The 17335-nt window shown below is 45.5% G+C and overlaps 1 protein-coding gene across 11 annotated transcripts in view; it reads left to right on the plus strand.

Moving 5' to 3' along the window:
* The window catches only part of LPP (LIM domain containing preferred translocation partner in lipoma), a 353105-nt gene that overhangs the window by 151618 nt on the left and 184152 nt on the right, over positions 1–17335 (plus strand). For 10 of the 11 annotated variants that reach the window (XR_015700425.1, XM_087739193.1, XM_087739197.1 and 7 more), the window contains one exon: positions 11293–11405. The exons of the other annotated variant lie outside the window; for it this stretch is intronic. Coding sequence is in view for 9 of the 10 variants with exons in the window: in XM_087739193.1 (XP_087595319.1) it covers positions 11293–11405 (113 nt within the window). In the remaining variant the exon portion in view is untranslated. The remainder of the gene's footprint in view (positions 1–11292; positions 11406–17335) is intronic. 11 annotated transcript variants of the gene reach the window in all.

Below are 17335 nucleotides of genomic sequence, written 5' to 3' on the forward strand. Positions count from 1 at the left end.
TCAACACATCAGGCATCTCTATGCATTAAAATAATTTCCGAGCAAACCACCTGCTTGGGCTCTCTCTGGCTCTTTACGCTTGCTAGTAACGTAGAATTGAAGTCATTCTACTTCCCACGGCATCTTCTGCCTGATAGAGGAAAAGGTCTATTCTTTTAGTCTCACTGATGGAGGGATTTTCGTTAGAAGGTGAGATGGGCCATCCACTCTTCCCCTGTGCTGCTAAGCACTCTCTCCTTCCCATTCACTGCTCCAGGAATGTGCTTCTGGTAGCATAGGGAGATGCATATGTTACAGTGATAAACCTTTGTATGTCACTGCAGGCATCAGCAGGTCTCAAAGAATGATAGAGGTCTTTGCGCTCGTAGAAGATTTATCCTCTTCTCTTGCTCCCTGAGCACACACTCAAACAATCCATTTAAATTGTTTTCTGAGAGGTTATTAATATTGGAGTGGGGATTTAGAATGAAGATCAATCATTAATCTGAAAAGAATGGATTTGCACTTTCCTGCAGCAAGGCTGGAAAAGAAGTTAGGACAAAAGAAAATCAAGAGAGATTCCCCACCTAACCTAATTTAATTTTTTTGCCTAAAATTGTCCAAGTAGCAGCTCTGAGGGAAAACCAAACCTCAGAGTGAACACTTCAAAAGTCCAGCCTAGAAACTGTAGCAATATGTTACTGCAATTTGTTATCATTTTTCCCCACAACATTTTATTTCAAGAATAAAATCTCTGGCTTTTCAAACAAAACCACAATCTTTGCAGCAGATTTTAATTTTCTTCCGCATTTTTCCTTTTAACAATATCCACAAATATTTCAGTAATTCATTTTCTATTGGTTAAATAGAAAAGTTGGAATTCAATCTGAAAACGATCTCACCCAGGTTTCTCTACACCAAATAATTGACCCAGCTTTTGGTGCGGTATGTTTGACTGCAAGGGCACCCTCTCAGTTACCCTGGGCTGGTGCCAGACCCTAATACTTTTTCTCTTGGGAGGGAGGCACCATATGCTGAGCAGAGTTATATCAAAACTGCTGGTTTGATTGACTGCTTTCTCAGAATGGTCAGAAGCTTGAAATGTGTGCTTGGATAACTACAACATCACGGTCATTCCTGCTGGGAATGCAAAATGAGAGCCACGTGTTCCCCAAAACCAGCACAGGTACCACGCTGCCACCATTTATCCCTACTTCTATTCTGAGAATAGGCGGTCTGCCTGGGTCAGTTTAGGGAGTGAATTTTATCAGCAGTGTCATGAATGGGAATATCATTCTCATCCTTGTGAAGTCCTTTCTGTGCCTCTGTCATTCACCTCTTCCTCGCCCACTGTAGGATGCTCCTGATGGGAAGTGCTCTCTCTGCTCTTGTATTCTCCACCACGGTGCTCTGGGCTCTGACCAGCAAGGAGAAGGATGGGGTGGTTCTTTTGTGGAACATGGAAAACATAAATGTAGTTACTTATCTAAAAAGTCAGGTTATCACATTGTTTCCTAACCAGTTACTTTGTTGAATTATGTAAAAATTGTAAGATTTAAAGCATTTCTGCTCAAAAGATGGTGATAACTGTAAGTGTGTATAGTAACTTTGGGGTGTAGGACAGTGATCCTTGGTACAGAAAGCTTGTGCATCAGTGTTTTAGGGTAAACTTCATCTCAAAGAAGAGAAAGCTTGCATCATTTTTTATCTCCTCTGCCTTCCCTGTTATCCAAAAGTACGATAAAGAGGATGTAGAGCACCTCCAGGTGGAATCTACCTGGGGAAAGATACATACACACCCCCCACCCCCCTTTTTTTTTTTTCTTTTGATTATAATCCCATTTCTCTTCCATGGTCTAGCCAGACCATGTGTGACATTTCTAGTAGGTACCAGTGAAAGGAACCAAACTCCCTCCACAAAACCCATCACCACTCCACATATATATTTATATAAATGTGTATATGGAGATACAGAGCATTAGTTATTTACTTTGAAAGAAGATGATGGAGGTGAATTCTATTTATCCAACACTTGATTTTATCTTAAATTATCTTCAGGGATTAGGGATGTCATTTATTATTCGTTACACTGGTGAATAAGCAAGGGATTCATTTTGTAGCATGAAGAAAATCTAGCTACTTTTTCTGCTCCCCGGTAGCACTGGCTAATTGCAATAGAAGGAAGAAAGCCAGGGCTGTTTGTATTGGTGAAAACAGTGAACTAAGACACATCTGATAAAGACATGTTTTGCTTTAATCTTTCAAATTTTGGATGTTTATAAGAGTTACATAGGGAGGGGTGAGGAAGAGGATGGGGGGAACTAAATGAGCCAGTTTGAAAATCAGTTTATGGGTTGGTGTTTTTTTTTTTTTTTTTTTTTGGGGTCAGTTCATCTGTGAGTGGTTTTGCTCCAGTCTCTTAAGCCAGCAGCAGCAGACTTTGAGAAGAGGACGCCTTGCAGGAAGGTTGACCCTGTCACCCAGGGAAATGGTCTAGTTATGGCAGTGTTTTTTGTTGTCCCTCTCCTTTGTATGCTGGGCAGGCAGAATGGATCCAGCACTTCCAGATGTTCTGCAGCACAGGCCACTGCTGGCTCCAAGGCTCAAGCCAAAGCTGCAGCACGTAGGGTTTCCTCTGACCGCTCACATTGCAATTCACCCCCAAAGTGGGAAAACAACACAAAAACAATTATACACAAAGATAAGTCCAAGATTGCTTAAAAACTGTTGGCTGCAGCTTCCAAAACTTCAGGAAGTCCCTTGGCAGTGAAGAGCTCTGGGAGACGGTGTTTGCGATCTGTGCAGTGTTTTGTATTTCATCACTAGGCACTGAGAGGGTTTGGTTGGTGATAAGAAAAGATATATTTGAAGGACATGGTCCCCATCTTCCCTGGCTGCTCCCTCAGGGGAGAAAGCTGACCGAAAAACCAGATTCGTTTTGATTGTGCCATGCAACAACAGCCAGGGAGAACGAAATCTTAATCCAGTGGCATAGCTATTTTTTTTTTTTCCTCAACTCCTTCACAACAGCCCTCTTCAGTAAATTAATGCATATGTCAACTCTTGTTGGGTGCTCTTAGCAATGAAGAAATGAGTTGAACACGATAATCTAATAAACAAATAGATAACTCATTTCGGTTTTGTTCCGAGTGAGGCAGTGTTTCCCTCATTGAGTTGTTTCATGGACCTTTCACTCTGCAGAGGAGGAGGGATAGCATGTGGGAATGCAGCCCATGTTTCCCCTCTGAGGACAGGGTTTGCTCTTCTGACTTAGATGCCCTGATTTCCAGCATATTTCCAGTTGTTTGTGTTGAAATCTTGCCCTCTCAGCAGGCTGTTTTGTGTCTTTTTTTTTGTTTTTACATCATTCGGAACTACTTTTGTCCCCGTTATTGGACCTGAGCAGCTGCAACTGAACGTGGGATCTCATCGTACTAATTGCTGCACAGACCAAGTAAGACAGACTCTATCCTTATGTCTACAGATAAAGACTGGAGGGAAGGCAAAGGAAGGCTTTGCATCCCATGAAGTGAGGCACAGCGGGGCTAGGTGGCTTCCCCAAAGTCCTAAAAGAAGTCTATGACAAGGAATAGTACTTAGAGCTTTTCTCTTAATCTTATGGCCCTTTTCCTCCTTCTATTTTAGCACACATTTTAATTAGTTTCACAGTGCTGTGGGCTGTTTCTTGCATTGGCTCAGCTTTAGTCCTTCACTAAGCTTTAGTAAAAGACTGATTTATTTTCTGTAGAGCTGAGTTCTGATACTAGCAGACCTCTCCTCTAAGCAGGTATCAGTGTTATGGAGATAACTGTTGCGTGTAAAGTGATCTGAGCGGGAGCAGAACTGGCTCATTCGCATCGTGTTTGCAAAACGGGTTGTTGAGGTGAGCAAAATAAGTCATCTCTATTGCAGAGAGGCTGGCAAGGGACATTAGCTGGAATGCTTTGCCCCATAGTCATGGAAAAATAAGATGAAGAATCAAAATGCAGCTTTGTATCAATGCCTTCGTACTTAGCGGCATGTATCGTAAGCGTACGATGTGTAGGATGCTTGGCTGATGTGCATGGGGGAAAACAACCCAGCATATGGTTATACCTGCAACCGTTGGGGCTGCAGGAGCGTTGGTTGTGTTTTGCTGGGAAGGATGGCACAGCTAGGTATCTACAGACAGGCGGAATAAAAACGCAGTCTCATAAAAAAAAAAAAAAAAAGCGTTGTTTTTACAATGAGGGGCATCCACTGTGGCGAAGCGGCTGAGATTTTTGCATAATTTGGGGAACTGAGCACTTGTTTCCTACCCTCGTGCTAATTACTGCCTCTGGGGTGTTTTGAGAGGGAGGTCAGTGAGTTCTGACCTGAACCAGAGGTAGGTGGGATTTTCCCCACTGGTGACCAGAGCTGGAATGAAAGATCTGTGTACAGGACACTAAAGATAGCATCGGTCTGTGCTAAATCAAGTTGCTCAATAAAAGCTTTATCATCTAAAGTGTGTGGCAGGGTGTGCCAGCGGCGCTCCTTTTAGCGGTCACAAACTTGTAGGCAATGCAAGGGGTCCAGCTCCAGTCCCACCAAAGTACCTGGCGATGCCTAAATGGTGGTAAAACCCAGTTACCTCTTGAGAGGTGGAAAAAAATGGCTTTTGAGACGCTGCCTCAGCTCAGACCGAAATGTCAAAGCAGCCCGTGTTGGATCTCCCTGTTAGCATTCTCCCACACGGCTCCTCTGTCCCCATCAGAGTCTCATCTGCTACTCCTGAAAGCTTCAGTAACTTATTCTGGCTCTAGTAACACTGGAATAAATCCAGAGCGATTCCAGTGGAGCTATTTTGGATTTGTGTTTGCAGGAGGAATTGTACCTAGAGGTTTTAAGTTAATCGCACGGTCATTTTTCCTCTGTATATTTAACCACTGAAGTTAATTAACATTTGAAAGTTTCACAGGCTGCTTCTTTCATTATCTCAGCTAGCTGTGGTAAAAGGTGGCATGGCAGGAGGGTGGTAGTCCAGCTGAAATTGTGCAGAGAGGAGAAATGCTGGGAATTGTTTCCAGTGAATCCCAGGGGTTTGGGTAGTTGGACGAGGGGATGAAGGTGGAGGTGAGGATGTGTAAGCTGCCACGGTACACGTTGCCTATTGACTTTCCATGTAGTAAACAAAATTACGACATGATTGTTGGCATGTGGTTGGTTTTTTGGGTTTTTTTGTTGGGTTTTTTTGGTTTTTTTTTTTTCTTTGAAGAGAATATTTTAAGCAGGACTGCGATTGATAGTCCTGAACTGTAGGGGACTAATGTTCCTGTTCTCCAGCTGGGAGAAACTAATTCAACATCTTGTGTTGTAAACACTCACTCATTTTAACTGATTACACCTCCAATGTTCCTCAAATCACTAAAATTACTAATTGCTATTCCTTACACATCAGAGAGTGAATCCTGAATAATTAACCCCAAATAAAATTAGATGAATTGGCCCTTTTAATTAGAATCCCTGCTGCTGTTTGTTCTGAGCTTCCTTTTCTTACTGTTAAGAGACTTTTAGAATGATTAAAACTGTTTAAGACTTAAACAGCCAGTGACCTTTTAATACAATATAAATCCATAAAAGCAATATTTCAGCTAGCAGGTGGTGAAGTAAATTTTCAGTGCAACTACCTGACAGACTCAGTATTCCTTTTCTAAATGCTGAGGGTGAAATTAGCCAGTGTGAGTGTTTTTTTTTCCTTTCTCTTGCTTATTAATACAGTAGCTGGTTAGCAAAAGTAGTTCAAATGGTAGGATTAGCGATTGGTAAGAGAGTGGTAATTTAAACAGTGCTTTGGGTTGGTGGAGCTGCTTTATTTTAGGAATCACAGGTCAATGTGGTATATTTAGGTAGATAGTAGAGCTGGTGTGTAATCCTGCGACGGTTTCCTCTGCACTGATGTGGTGTCGGTGACCCCTCATGACATGGCTTTGACCAAGGATGCACTGATGCAAAGCATGATTTTAATCGTGTGCTTTCCTTTTCCAGTGATACATGTTAAATACAGATGTTACGGGAAAATGTTCATTTTTAGAAGTTTAGTAAGATGCATGTTCACACCTAAGAGTCACCAGGACATATCTAGCTGAAGTTTTCTATAAAAATCCTGCGGCATCGCTTCTGCAGTAAGAAGTTTCCCAGACCACTTGGTAATACTGCAATATTCTGCAGGTTTTTGCAGTGGTTATTGTGGAATTCATGGCAGCCTCAATCAAAAGGATTTTAGCCCAGTGCTAAATGAATTAGAATTTAAGTGTAAATCTTAATTGTTTCAATGTAGATCACCGTCAAATTGCAAACTTTGGCTTTCTGCAGTAGAAGTTAGATACTTGACAGGGCAATGGGAAGTGTCTGTATCTGCTCAGTGCTTTCCCAAATGGAGTCTGTTTGGATCAGAATGGAAACACATCAGTGGGGGTTTGCTCCGTCACTGTCCTTATTCTGGTCTCTGAGTCAGGAGGGAGCTGTGTTTTTCAGGTGATTCAAACCGATTCTGTACCAGCATCAGAGTCAGAAATTATCAAGATGACAATGAGAAAGGGTTATTTTTGTCTGGAAGGAGAAAAATGAAAAACATCTGGGCATATAGTCTTCAGATGTCAGCCAGAGATCTGGGAAGACCAGTGTGAACCCTGTTTTGTTGGTGGATAGATTTCGTTAAGTTATTGTTTCAGGGAAAAATATGATGGTTTGCTCTTTTGTGTTTCTGAGGGTTTTTCCCCCAAACAGTCTCTTCTTACTGAACATGTGAGATCTTCTTTGTGTCTAGAAGTTTCAAAGCTGCAAATCTTCGTGTCTAAACAACTGTGTCAGTCAAGGGGGGAGGCAATTACTGTGCTGCAACTCATTTGTTGACTGGCAGATATATCTCCCTGAAAACAAAGGCTTGAGACATACGAGCCTGATCCTGCAAAAAACTGAAGTGCACTTAAAAATTTAAAGGTTAGACTGTAAGTGAGAGAGGTGCTTGGTGCATGAGCCAGGATGTTTTTCTCAGCTTGTACTTGTACCCAGAAGGTATCAGGCAGCCAACGGCAGAAATATTAAGAGTTTCTATTCAGCCTGACAGGCTCGTGCTGATCTGTTAAGGCTTTGAACAATTTTTTATTTGTACATTTGAAAAGTGTAATAATGAAATGTCCGGATCTCCTTGGAAAATGTAAGAGGGGAGATTTTGGGGATGAGAGGGGTAAAACCTTGCAAATGCATCTGCATGGCACAGATTTGATTGGAGCCAAAAGCCAGGCTGGGTCTTGGGAGGCATCACTTCTGTTTATGGCTCTGCTATAGTTTCCAAACATAGCCATGATGGACTGACTTAATTTCTGTCTAATTACTTGATTGTAAAATATCAGGGAGAGCATTACTGGGGCTGACAGTATCATCTCTCGTGGTTGTGCTGGGTGATGCTCCGGCACAGGAGTGGGCACGGGCGCTGAGAGAAGAGCTCAGAGCTGCGGTTTCATGGCATGTTGCGCCGTCATATCTGAAATAACTGAGCTGGCGCATGTGTCGCGCCGCGCAGCCGCTTCGTAGGTTGACTCACGGTCTTCACAGCTGTAAGAAGAAGAAACGAGTAGCTGGCGCAATGAGGAGTGTTTATTTTCTCCTCTAAACGTATGGTGATGGGTAGAGATTTCTCATTGTGAGAGCTGAAGGCAGGCTGCGCCGTGGTGCGAGGAAGGGCAGGATGCGGCTCCGTGCCTGCAAGCCTGCCTGCCCCGGGCTCCCTCCACAGGGGGACTTGCCATCAGAAGGTAATTTCACCTGCCTTGAAGCAGAAATTGCCTCCTGGAGGTGCGTTGATGTCTCTCCATTGATGGAGCTCGGTGCAGTCACTCTCATAACTTAAGTACTTCCAAGTGTTCAGGCTGATGCCAGGTGAAGATCAACCAAAACAGCAGTCTCTGTGCTGAGCAGCAATCAATACTAATAAGCCTTTTGCCCGTTGTATCCCTTATTCATGGAGGAGCAGCAGGGTTAAATCAGGCAGGAGAGGGTGAGTGCTCAGGGTGGGATGTGTCCTCCCCCAGCCCATGGTCAATGGGTAACCCCACAGCCCCATTCGCCCTGCGGCCGCCAGTGCATCCATGCAGACCAGGGGACGGTCCCTTCTCCAGATGGCTCCCCACATAGCTGGCTGGTGCTGGAGGTGGTCAGCAGTGGGTGGCAGTGATACACTCTGCCTGTACATGGACTTTCCTGCCTCCTCCCACGGCTTGCCTGGCTCTAAGCAAGTGAAATCTGTCTGGCTTGCAAAGCTTCTGGGGTGAGGGAAGGTCCCCGAGGTGTGTTGGAGCAGTCCATAGGGAGATGCTGCTTAAATGGAGTGTAAGCTTGCTTTCAACTTTTTTTTCTCCTTTAGTCCCTCAAATGTAGACCTATTTCTTCCACGTGTTGTCTAAAACTGTATGCTGCTCAGGACAGAGATTTTTATGGTCTTTGCATGCTTCCCTCTCTGTTGGAGGAAGACTTCCAGCAGTGCCAATAATAATAATACAGTAACAGCTTTCCCTCCTGCATCTGAGGGAATACTCTCCTGCGAGTGCAGTGGGAACAGCATTGGGTCCTATAGTTGTGTGTGGGAAAGAGGAAAGTGCAGTGGCAGAATAAATAACTAAAGCTGTGAAGGAGAAAAGTCCATCTGTTTGCAGAGGACCAGGAAAAGGCCAAACATCTGCAAGGTCCCCCCAGTTCATCAGGCATCTGCTTTCTGCTTCCCAGTCTAAAAACCTTCCCGTTTGTGGGGAGAGCGGAGCCAGCAGCTTATCTGACACAGATGTCAAGAGTCAGCAGAGCTGGGCTGGGATGCGGTAAAGCCAGCTATCTCCTACTGCAAAGAAAAGTGTTTTCTTCCAAGCTCTAGAAAAGGGCTCTTCTCTGTTTCTGTCCTTTGCTCCTTTTCTGAAAAATCTTGCTGATGTTTTTTTTCTTTTGGGAGGAACGGATCTTCCAAAGGGGCAAAATGGTGTTTGTTTTGTGTTTGTTCTAGCGATTGTTGTTTTCCCTTTCTGTTACAGCAATTGTTATTCTTCCCTTCTGTTTATGCACAAACCCTGTCCCTTTCCCTGTCTGATCCCTTTCAACATATTCTCTACCTTTTGCTTAGGTGCTTTGAAGGGTTGTAATAAAGCAAGAGTGTCTGACTAATGTGCTGTGCAGGGAGATGAGTCTTTGGCATTGGAGATGGGGCTAACTGGAGAAACATCATCTGAAGTGTATTCTTTGGGAAGGATGTGTCCGCTGGAGTTGAATTTGTTTGCAAAATCACGTTGGTTGGAGGGTTATTTTCAGAGGAAAGGAGAAAAGTTTACTTAGCACTCAAACATCCCAGTGTTTTTTAGAACTGAACATGAAGATATTAATTTCAAAATATTTCTTCTTTTCTTTTTACTCTGTATTGTATTTCATCTGATTTGAAATAAAAGATTGGATTAATTATAGGGCAAAGAGGATGCTGCTGCAGATGTTATTGGACGTAATTTTTTTTTAAATCAGTCTTGAACTCTATAATATCACGAGCCAGTAGGTTTCATGGGATTTTATGTATTGGAGCAACATGGTTGTCTTAAATTAGTTTTCAGTGTGTTGTTTTTGAACTGTCTTTGTGCATCTGTATTTAGGACGATACTTTCTTAGGGATTCAGGGGGAGTTTTTGGAGTCATATCCATGCTCGCTTTGGGGAAAATGGGAAGAAATTACTTTCCTGGGAAATAAGATCCCTAAAAGTCCTAGGGAGAGTTTGTGCCTTTCAGAGAGTGATTTGAATTCGAACAGAAAAGCTTTCCAGGGATGCAGACCCGTCTGCTTCCCATGGCAAATAGCATGAAGGTGCTGTGCCAGCGGTGCTGCCCAGCTGGTGCCTGCACCCGGGGCAAGCTGAGCCCAGGGCTTTGAACCTGGGCACTGGTGGTCCAGGGGACTGCAGGTCACTGGGGTTTGGCTCAGCACCTCTCTGAGCAGTTTGGAGCCTGCTCCTTGCAATTTGGGGATGGCACTGAGGGCCTGTAGCCAGGAGGTGGTGTGGCACTGCATGGAGATGTGGAGGGTCAAGTAGGGAGCCCATGTTTCTTCCCCAAAGGGTTAAAACCCCCCAAAAGCAACAGTTCCTATATACATGAAATTTCACACTTTTATTTATCTTGAACTTCCGTCCCAGATGCTACACACAGGAGAGCCAACAGTGAACAGCTCTACTTGAAGCATCATAGAATCATAGAATCATTAAGGTTGGAAAAGACCCTTAAGATCATTGAGTCCATCAAACTTTATGAGAAGAAATAAAATATACCAAAGTGGTCCAAATTACAGGCAGCTGCCTCCCCAGGAGCCAAATCCAGTGCTAATGGCAAACGCCCTTTTTTCCTCCTTAGGAGGTGCTTTCAGAGCCTGGTGTCCTGCTCCCCACAGCCTGTGCTGCTCTGTCCTGGTTTTCTCCTTTTTTACCTCCCATGAAGTTCTTAAGGAGACATCTCCAATCTCTATGCTAAGCTGGATGGCTTCACAGCCAGTATGCTGCTTTGTCTTCACGTCAGCACTTCTGGAAGTTTAAGACGAGCAAATTAAAGTGTAGATATTTTGTACATCAGTCCCATGTAAAAAGCCTCCTCAGAGTTAAAAGAGGTGGATACTTCTGAGCTTGCAACTGGCCCATCACGTGGCTGTTGTCATTGAGAAGAGCCTGTGATCTTCCCAGCAGTTCTTTACATGAAGCTATGAAGTCCCTATAGGAAGAGGGAGATGCAAAGAGCGTGGCTGCCTGCAAGCAGTAGGGATGCAGGAGATGGGCTGGTCTAGATTTTGGGCTCCAGCCCTCCATGTGTCTTCTGCAACAGGGAATCTCTGCTTTTAGACAGCACCCGATGCTGTCTTTATAGCGATCAAGAAGAGCTGGCATAATTTAGCACACAACGGGGGTGAATTGGATGGGATCCATTGCAAGGCTGCACACGGGGCGTTCGTTATTGCAAGTTTTTTAGTTGCCTGCGGCAGGTTTGAGATGCAAGCTTTGATCTGTGGAGCCGGTTGTTGGTGCCTTCAGGCTTTGTGGCAAATCACCTTCTGCTGCAGGGTCTGAGCACCTCTAAGCAATCTGCCAACGTTACTGAGCTGTTGTAGCCATCTCCTGAAGCAGCGAGGGGTGCAGCTGAGCATTTAATGGTTAAACGATGTGTTACTTGCTGTGCCGCAAAACTGATGGCAGAGCTGTGAGTTTTGCAGGGTTCATCCTGATCATCCATGCCATAATGTGGGGAAAGGCTGGTGAGTCTAAGTCCTCCCATTCTCTCTCCTAGGGGACTTCCTTCCTCCACCCCCACCTCCTGTGGATGACCTTGGGAACATCACATCATCACAAGGTGCCTTTCCTCCCCCGCCCCCTCTGGATGACGTTACTTTCAATGTGCAGGTAAGAAGACAAAAATTTTATCATTTGTGCAGAACTGATCCAAAAATTGTGGAAATGAATGGGTGATAATAAAACGAGGTGGCAAAGTGCTGTGGTTAGAAGTCATGTGTCAGGAACAACCAAGTCAGCTTTAGCAAGCTGTGTTTCCCAAGAAGGGAATATTTCCATTCAAAACTTGCTGGGCTATTAAAGGATTTTTCCCATCCGGCTTGAATTAGAAGACTAATTGCCTTATGTCCTTGTGATGGTGGATGGGAGTGAAACCTTCCCAGAATGAATTGTTTTCTGGAAGGGCCATCTCCTTCCATGGACTGTGGAGAGACTTTAGGGCAGTAATCTGATCCTAAAAGTGCTTTGTTTAGATGCCTAAAATTAAGTGAAGCAAATAAGCCCTGGCCCAGGCTCCAGTGATGTCACTGAAACCCTTTTCACCCCCTTTTTGCTGGCTTGGATCCTCTAGATTTGCCATCTGGGTGAAAGTGCAACTTCTAAGATGCATCAGGTGATGATGGCATGTCCTGTGTGGACAGGGACATACCTTGAACACCTTTGAAAGGTATGAACATGTTTGCACAGACATTGCCGGCTTGCCTGGAGTGCCGGGCGCTGTTGCGTTAGCTCAGGCGCAATCAGGAAAGATGTATTCAGACTGCAGGGACAGGCTGTCAAGGTGATCAAGGAGTGAGGAGCTGATCTTGCCAGTGGAGACCAGAGGAGTTTGACTTGTTAGCTGAGCAAAAGAAAGGCTGAAGAGGGGGTATGATTGCAAATTTGAAATACATTTGGGGAATAAGCACCAGAGAAGATCAACTATTTCAGCTCTGAGCTGAGTGTTGATGCAGGAACAGGAGAGGCTGAGCTTGCCAGAAGTACCTTCGTGCTGGGTTTTAGAAAATTTCTAAGCACTGAGGCTGCAAAGGTCTGGAAGAGCCTTCTGGGAGGAGTAGTGAGAGCAAAGCGAGCGTGATCTAGGTTTGAGGCTGATGAGATTTGTGTAACCACGTATCCACAGCCATGGGGCTGCCCTTGGTGACCCTGGAAGGCTGTGGCAGTCCTGTGTCCCTTGATGGATTTGAACCTTAGAATAGGCTAGCAGGCAGATATTAAACAGGATTTAAGAGACCTGACTTAGTTGCTGACCCCACCACAAACTCTAGAGTCGATTCATCTACTTTGTGCCTCTGTAAAAAGAAAACATTTCCCTCCCTCGTGGGCTTCTTGTGATCTCTTGCCTGTGGCGAGATGGTCAGATGCTATCACAAAGTCTCAATGTGTTCCTGCAGTGGGTTCAGCGATAGCAACAGACTTCGAGAGGGAAGGGGTTAATAAGGATTGTGTTCTCCCTTGCCAGGAAAGGCTGCAGCCGTCAGGGACATTATCCAAGTGTGGAGCACGGCTTTTCCCAGCCTTGGGGGAATGAAGTAATTCCCCAGCAAGTGTTGTTCTGTCTCTTATCTCTCTGAGAAGAGTGGACCCCGTGGGAGCAGGGGAGCTTCCAGACCGCCCTGGGAAGCAACAAGCAGCAGGCTCCTGGCAAGGGCAGGGCTGCCTGTGCGGCAGCCTGGGCAGCAGAAAGGGGCTGTGGTGCCTCACGTGCTTCTCCGGGGTCAGGCTTCCCCCTTGCTGGGTCGCCCAAGGAGGGGACCTCACCGTGTTTGTTGGAAGGGACTTGTGTCTTCAGCTCCTCATGCCTCCCTCTTGCTATGGGTCCAAAGATGCGCCTGAGCCGCTAAGGGCTGTCACTGGGACGTGCCCCTTGGTAGAACCACCCGACGGGACAGCTCTTCCCTGCTGTGCTCATGAAATTGCTATTTGTCACACCTTTTCTCTCTGGCTTTGGGAAGCTGGGGCTGGAGCCATGTTCACAGTGTTGGGTTTTGGCAGGAGCTTGGTTAGAGCAAGATTCCTTCGCATGGCATCCCGTTAGGAGGAAGGCGAGCTTACCAGTCATACCCCAGCACTCCTGCCTGTCACCACCCCCAGATGTACTATACGCAGCAAACACGGGTCCCTGCCTTTAATCTGTGCTCTCTTGTCACCTTTTTCGCCTTTCTTTTCCCTTCCATCCTCTGAAGGAGATTGGGAGCAGACAAAAGCCAGGGATAAGTCAGGAGCCGGTGGGGTCTCGTTTTGCAAGATCAGCTCCTTATCTTGCAGGAGCAGCAAAAGCCATGCTGAAGTAAGGCATAAGGCCCAAGAGAGGAGGGAAAAGGGCAGGTGGCATTTGAGAAAGCTGCTCAGTGCCTTTGTGCATTGAATGCAGTCATTTTCACAACTCCAGACGGAGGTGCACATGCTGAAGGAGCAGAACGAATGGTGGCTGCGTTACTTTGCTGTGAATCCTTTCTCAGCCCTCAGGACATGGTTGCCTGAAGGCAGGGATCTCACGAGCATATGTTGGATCAGGCTCCAACAAGCTAAAGCCAAGCCTGATTCTGCTCTCTGATGCCAGGCCACTTCATTTCCATGCCTCAGTTTCCCCATTGCTAAATGTAAGTGCTGGAGCAGATGACCCCATTCCTGAGCATGGACCAGATCTGAGGCTGCTGCCTGGGGTGGTTCAGCCCCTGCAGACCCTGTGCGAGCCATCCGGATTTACTCCAGCATTTGAAATTTATTTGCTCCAGCAAATCAGCCCCTTTACAACAGAAATCTCTCTCTGGATGGCAGAGTGCTGATGACAGCTTATGAAATATGTGTGCTGTGGCTCCAGGTAAAGCTTTTTATACTGGGTGTTAAGTTGATGAGGGCAGCAGAATGCATATGTTTAGTTTATTATCATGTCGTGCGTTACCGTTAGCAGACAGCTAAAAGCTGCACAGATTATTACAGTTTAAGTTGTAGCTTAAAAGCAGCAGTTAAAATAATAATGCCCAGTTTTCATAGGCCTGTTTATCTCTGGATCTCTATTTGAATGGTGGAACTGGCCACTTAGGATCAGATCCAAAAAGGTACTTTCGTGTCTGACTTCCCTTGAGGTTCTTATGCTCTGATGGAAATCAGAGGAGGACTGCGTCGTGAAATACCTTTGCAATAGATCTGGCATTTTCTTGTAATTTCTGTTTTCGCATCTAGATCTGTCATGTTCAGATTCACAGCGTGGCTGGGGAGGAAAGGGGAAGGAAATTTAAACTCTTTTCTTATTAACTGTAATGCTTCAAAGAAAAAAAAAAAAAAAGAAAATGAAACGTTTATTTTAAAAAAGAGTGCATGGGGCTGGGGGAGAGTTGTGTTGGGAAGTTCCCCTTCGGCTGAAGGCAGCTGGCGAAGGCGAGGGCTTGTTCCTAGAATGGTGGTGAGGGCGCGGCGATGGCGTGTTTGACAAATAAGGACATGAGCAAAGAGCCTGTTGCCACGTTGGCTTAGGCTCAGTTTAAAAGAGGGAAAAAAAAAATCCTGGATGGGAAGAAAAATGAAATCACTGTTTGTCAAAGGGAAATAGATAGATCTGGGAGGGAGGGAGGGAGGCAGGCAGGGTTTTTTTTGTTGGTTTTTTTTTTTTTTTGCCTTCTAGTTTCAAACCAGGCATTCTGCCCAGGCCAGGGAGAGCACAAGTGAAAAACTCTCATAATCAACCTCTTGAGTGCCCTGTTTGCTCACAGAGAGGGACCCTCGCTCATGGCACCAGCAATTTCTTTCTTCCTCACCAGGCGGGGTTACTCGGGCATGAGGACTGTGCACAGCAGTGTGAAAAGCTGGTCCCTATCCCGTGTCCCGTCCCCAGGAAGGCTGGCTCTGGAGCCACATGTGCCTCGGGTGCATCTTGATAAGCTGTATCGTGGGGGCTTCAGATCTCCACTGTCTTTGAAACAACCAGTTCTTCTTAAAGGAGAGGTTCAGAGCCCAGCGTTTTGTGTCGGGGCAGGACCTGGGTGGCTCAGAGCAGATGTGACCCTCAGCTGCGGACCTGCCAAGGGCCACCTTGGAAGAATGTGCGTTTATGAACTGCTGCTAATTACCCGCAGGTGCTGCACCTGCATTGTGGGTCTGATTTTCATTTGGGACCATATAGATGCTACCACAGCACAGAAAGGAGAGGATTGTATTCAGCTGGGAGATTGCCTCTTTCCCAACAACGCCTGGCTGTTATCAGTGTGGTTTTTATTGACAGGCCACAAAACACTTTACAAAAGAAATACCAGTCTCTCCCTGATAAGGGAGCTGAAGCAGGGAAAGTGCTTTGCCTAGGTCACCAGGCTGACCAGCGGCAGGCTAAAAATAGGACCCAGATCTCTTGCGTCCCAGAGCAATTGTCTGCTACATTGCACTGCCTCATTACTGTAAAAAACGCGAATTAATGAGTAAATACCACCAGTGGCTGAGACCAGAAAGAATTTGGGATATACCAAAAAGGATGTGCAAAAGTGGTTTAGGATGGGGTTTAGAGTGAAGAAACAGTCAGACTTTGAAGAGTTGCAGGAAGGGTAGATTTAGATTAGATATTAGGAAGAAATTCTTTACTGTGAGGGTGGTGAGGCACTGGAACAGGTTGCCCAGAGAAGTTATGGATGTCCACTCCCTGGAAGTGTTCAAGGCCAGGTTGGACAGGGCTTTGAGCAACCTGGTCTAGTGGAAGGTGTCCCTGCCCATGGCAGGGGGGTTGGAACTAGACAATCTTTAAGATCTCTTCCAACCCAAACCATTCTATGATTCTCCAATAAAATAGTTCAATACACCAGTTCTTGTTATAACCACCTATGCATGGAGGGGCTGCAGCGCTGTGCTGTACATGGGCAGGAGCAGACCAGGTTGTATTGTCCTGTTTCGAAACTCAGGAAATCAGCTGAAGGGCTCAAATTCCTATTGCCAAGGAATTTTGGGAGGAGAAATGCCAAAATGCGGTCTGAAGGCGTATGCGCCTTTCTCTACGAGGCTGTTCAGAGAGACCCGTCTCGCTCCTCCCTAGCAGTCGCGCCTGGGAGAAGGTGGGAATGTGTTGATAGATCCGAGCGGTGAGAGCCTCATCCTTGTTACGGAGGAGGTTGCCAGGCATTTTTCTGTCTGACTCCTTCCCAGCGAGCGGTGGCGGTGGTTCCTCTTCGTGGGCTGTGACTCACCGGCAAGGAAACAGCCAGAACGGAGGATTTTTTTTTTTTCTTTTTTTAATTTGGGTGCACATATTGACAAATAGTTGGGGAGGGAAGAGCATGATTTTTGCCTACAGGGGGTGCTGCCTTAAATAGCACATCTCCTGCTCGGCGGCATGGTGGCTGCGCTCTGCATGGGTGCTGGGCTTGCTTTAAATCATGTGCCTTCTAATGTTTGGTGAAGCCGAAAAGGCCAAAGAGAGCAGAACATGTGTTCAGCCTCCCTCTAGTGCTAGGTTCTGTTAATCATCGGGATTATTGGCCTGGGTGTAGGTGCTCGCTGGCGAGGAACATGGGTAACGCGGCACAGCTCTTGCTGCCATCAGGGCTTCCTGGCTCCAGGCAAGGAGCGGCAGCTCCCAGTGACTCTGTAAATAAAGCTATAGTCTGTTGCTTGCCATTTGAGATCCAGCTTTTGCAGACTTCTGGGACTCCTAACCTAATTTATTAAAATCCATGTGATAAGCAACTGCCTTTTATCTAAATTGAAGCAGTGTCCAACAGTATAAATAAATTACTTGGTAATGTTAAGCCTCTTACTCAAACCTTGGCTTTGCAGGAATGCTTTTGATCCGTCTCCCTTCTTCTACCTTCCTTGTGTGTGTGAGAAACAGGAATGTGCTGTGCTCCGAATTAGACTTGAACAAGTTACATGTATGCTCTCTGAATGTTTAAATGCTCACTGGCTCTCTGCAGGTCAATATGTGTTTGCTCTATAATAGGAGTTTCTAGGCACTAAGGTGAGAAAAATCAGTAATACAAAGTCTGTATATGTTGATGAATATCTGGATGCATGATAGATAAAATGCATGTTTTTCTCATATGCGTATATATACACACTCT

This window comes from Nipponia nippon, unplaced genomic scaffold, assembly GCF_047370975.1.
Source record: "Nipponia nippon isolate SJK-2023a ecotype South Korea unplaced genomic scaffold, ASM4737097v1 scaffold_7, whole genome shotgun sequence".
NCBI lineage: Eukaryota > Metazoa > Chordata > Aves > Pelecaniformes > Threskiornithidae > Nipponia > Nipponia nippon.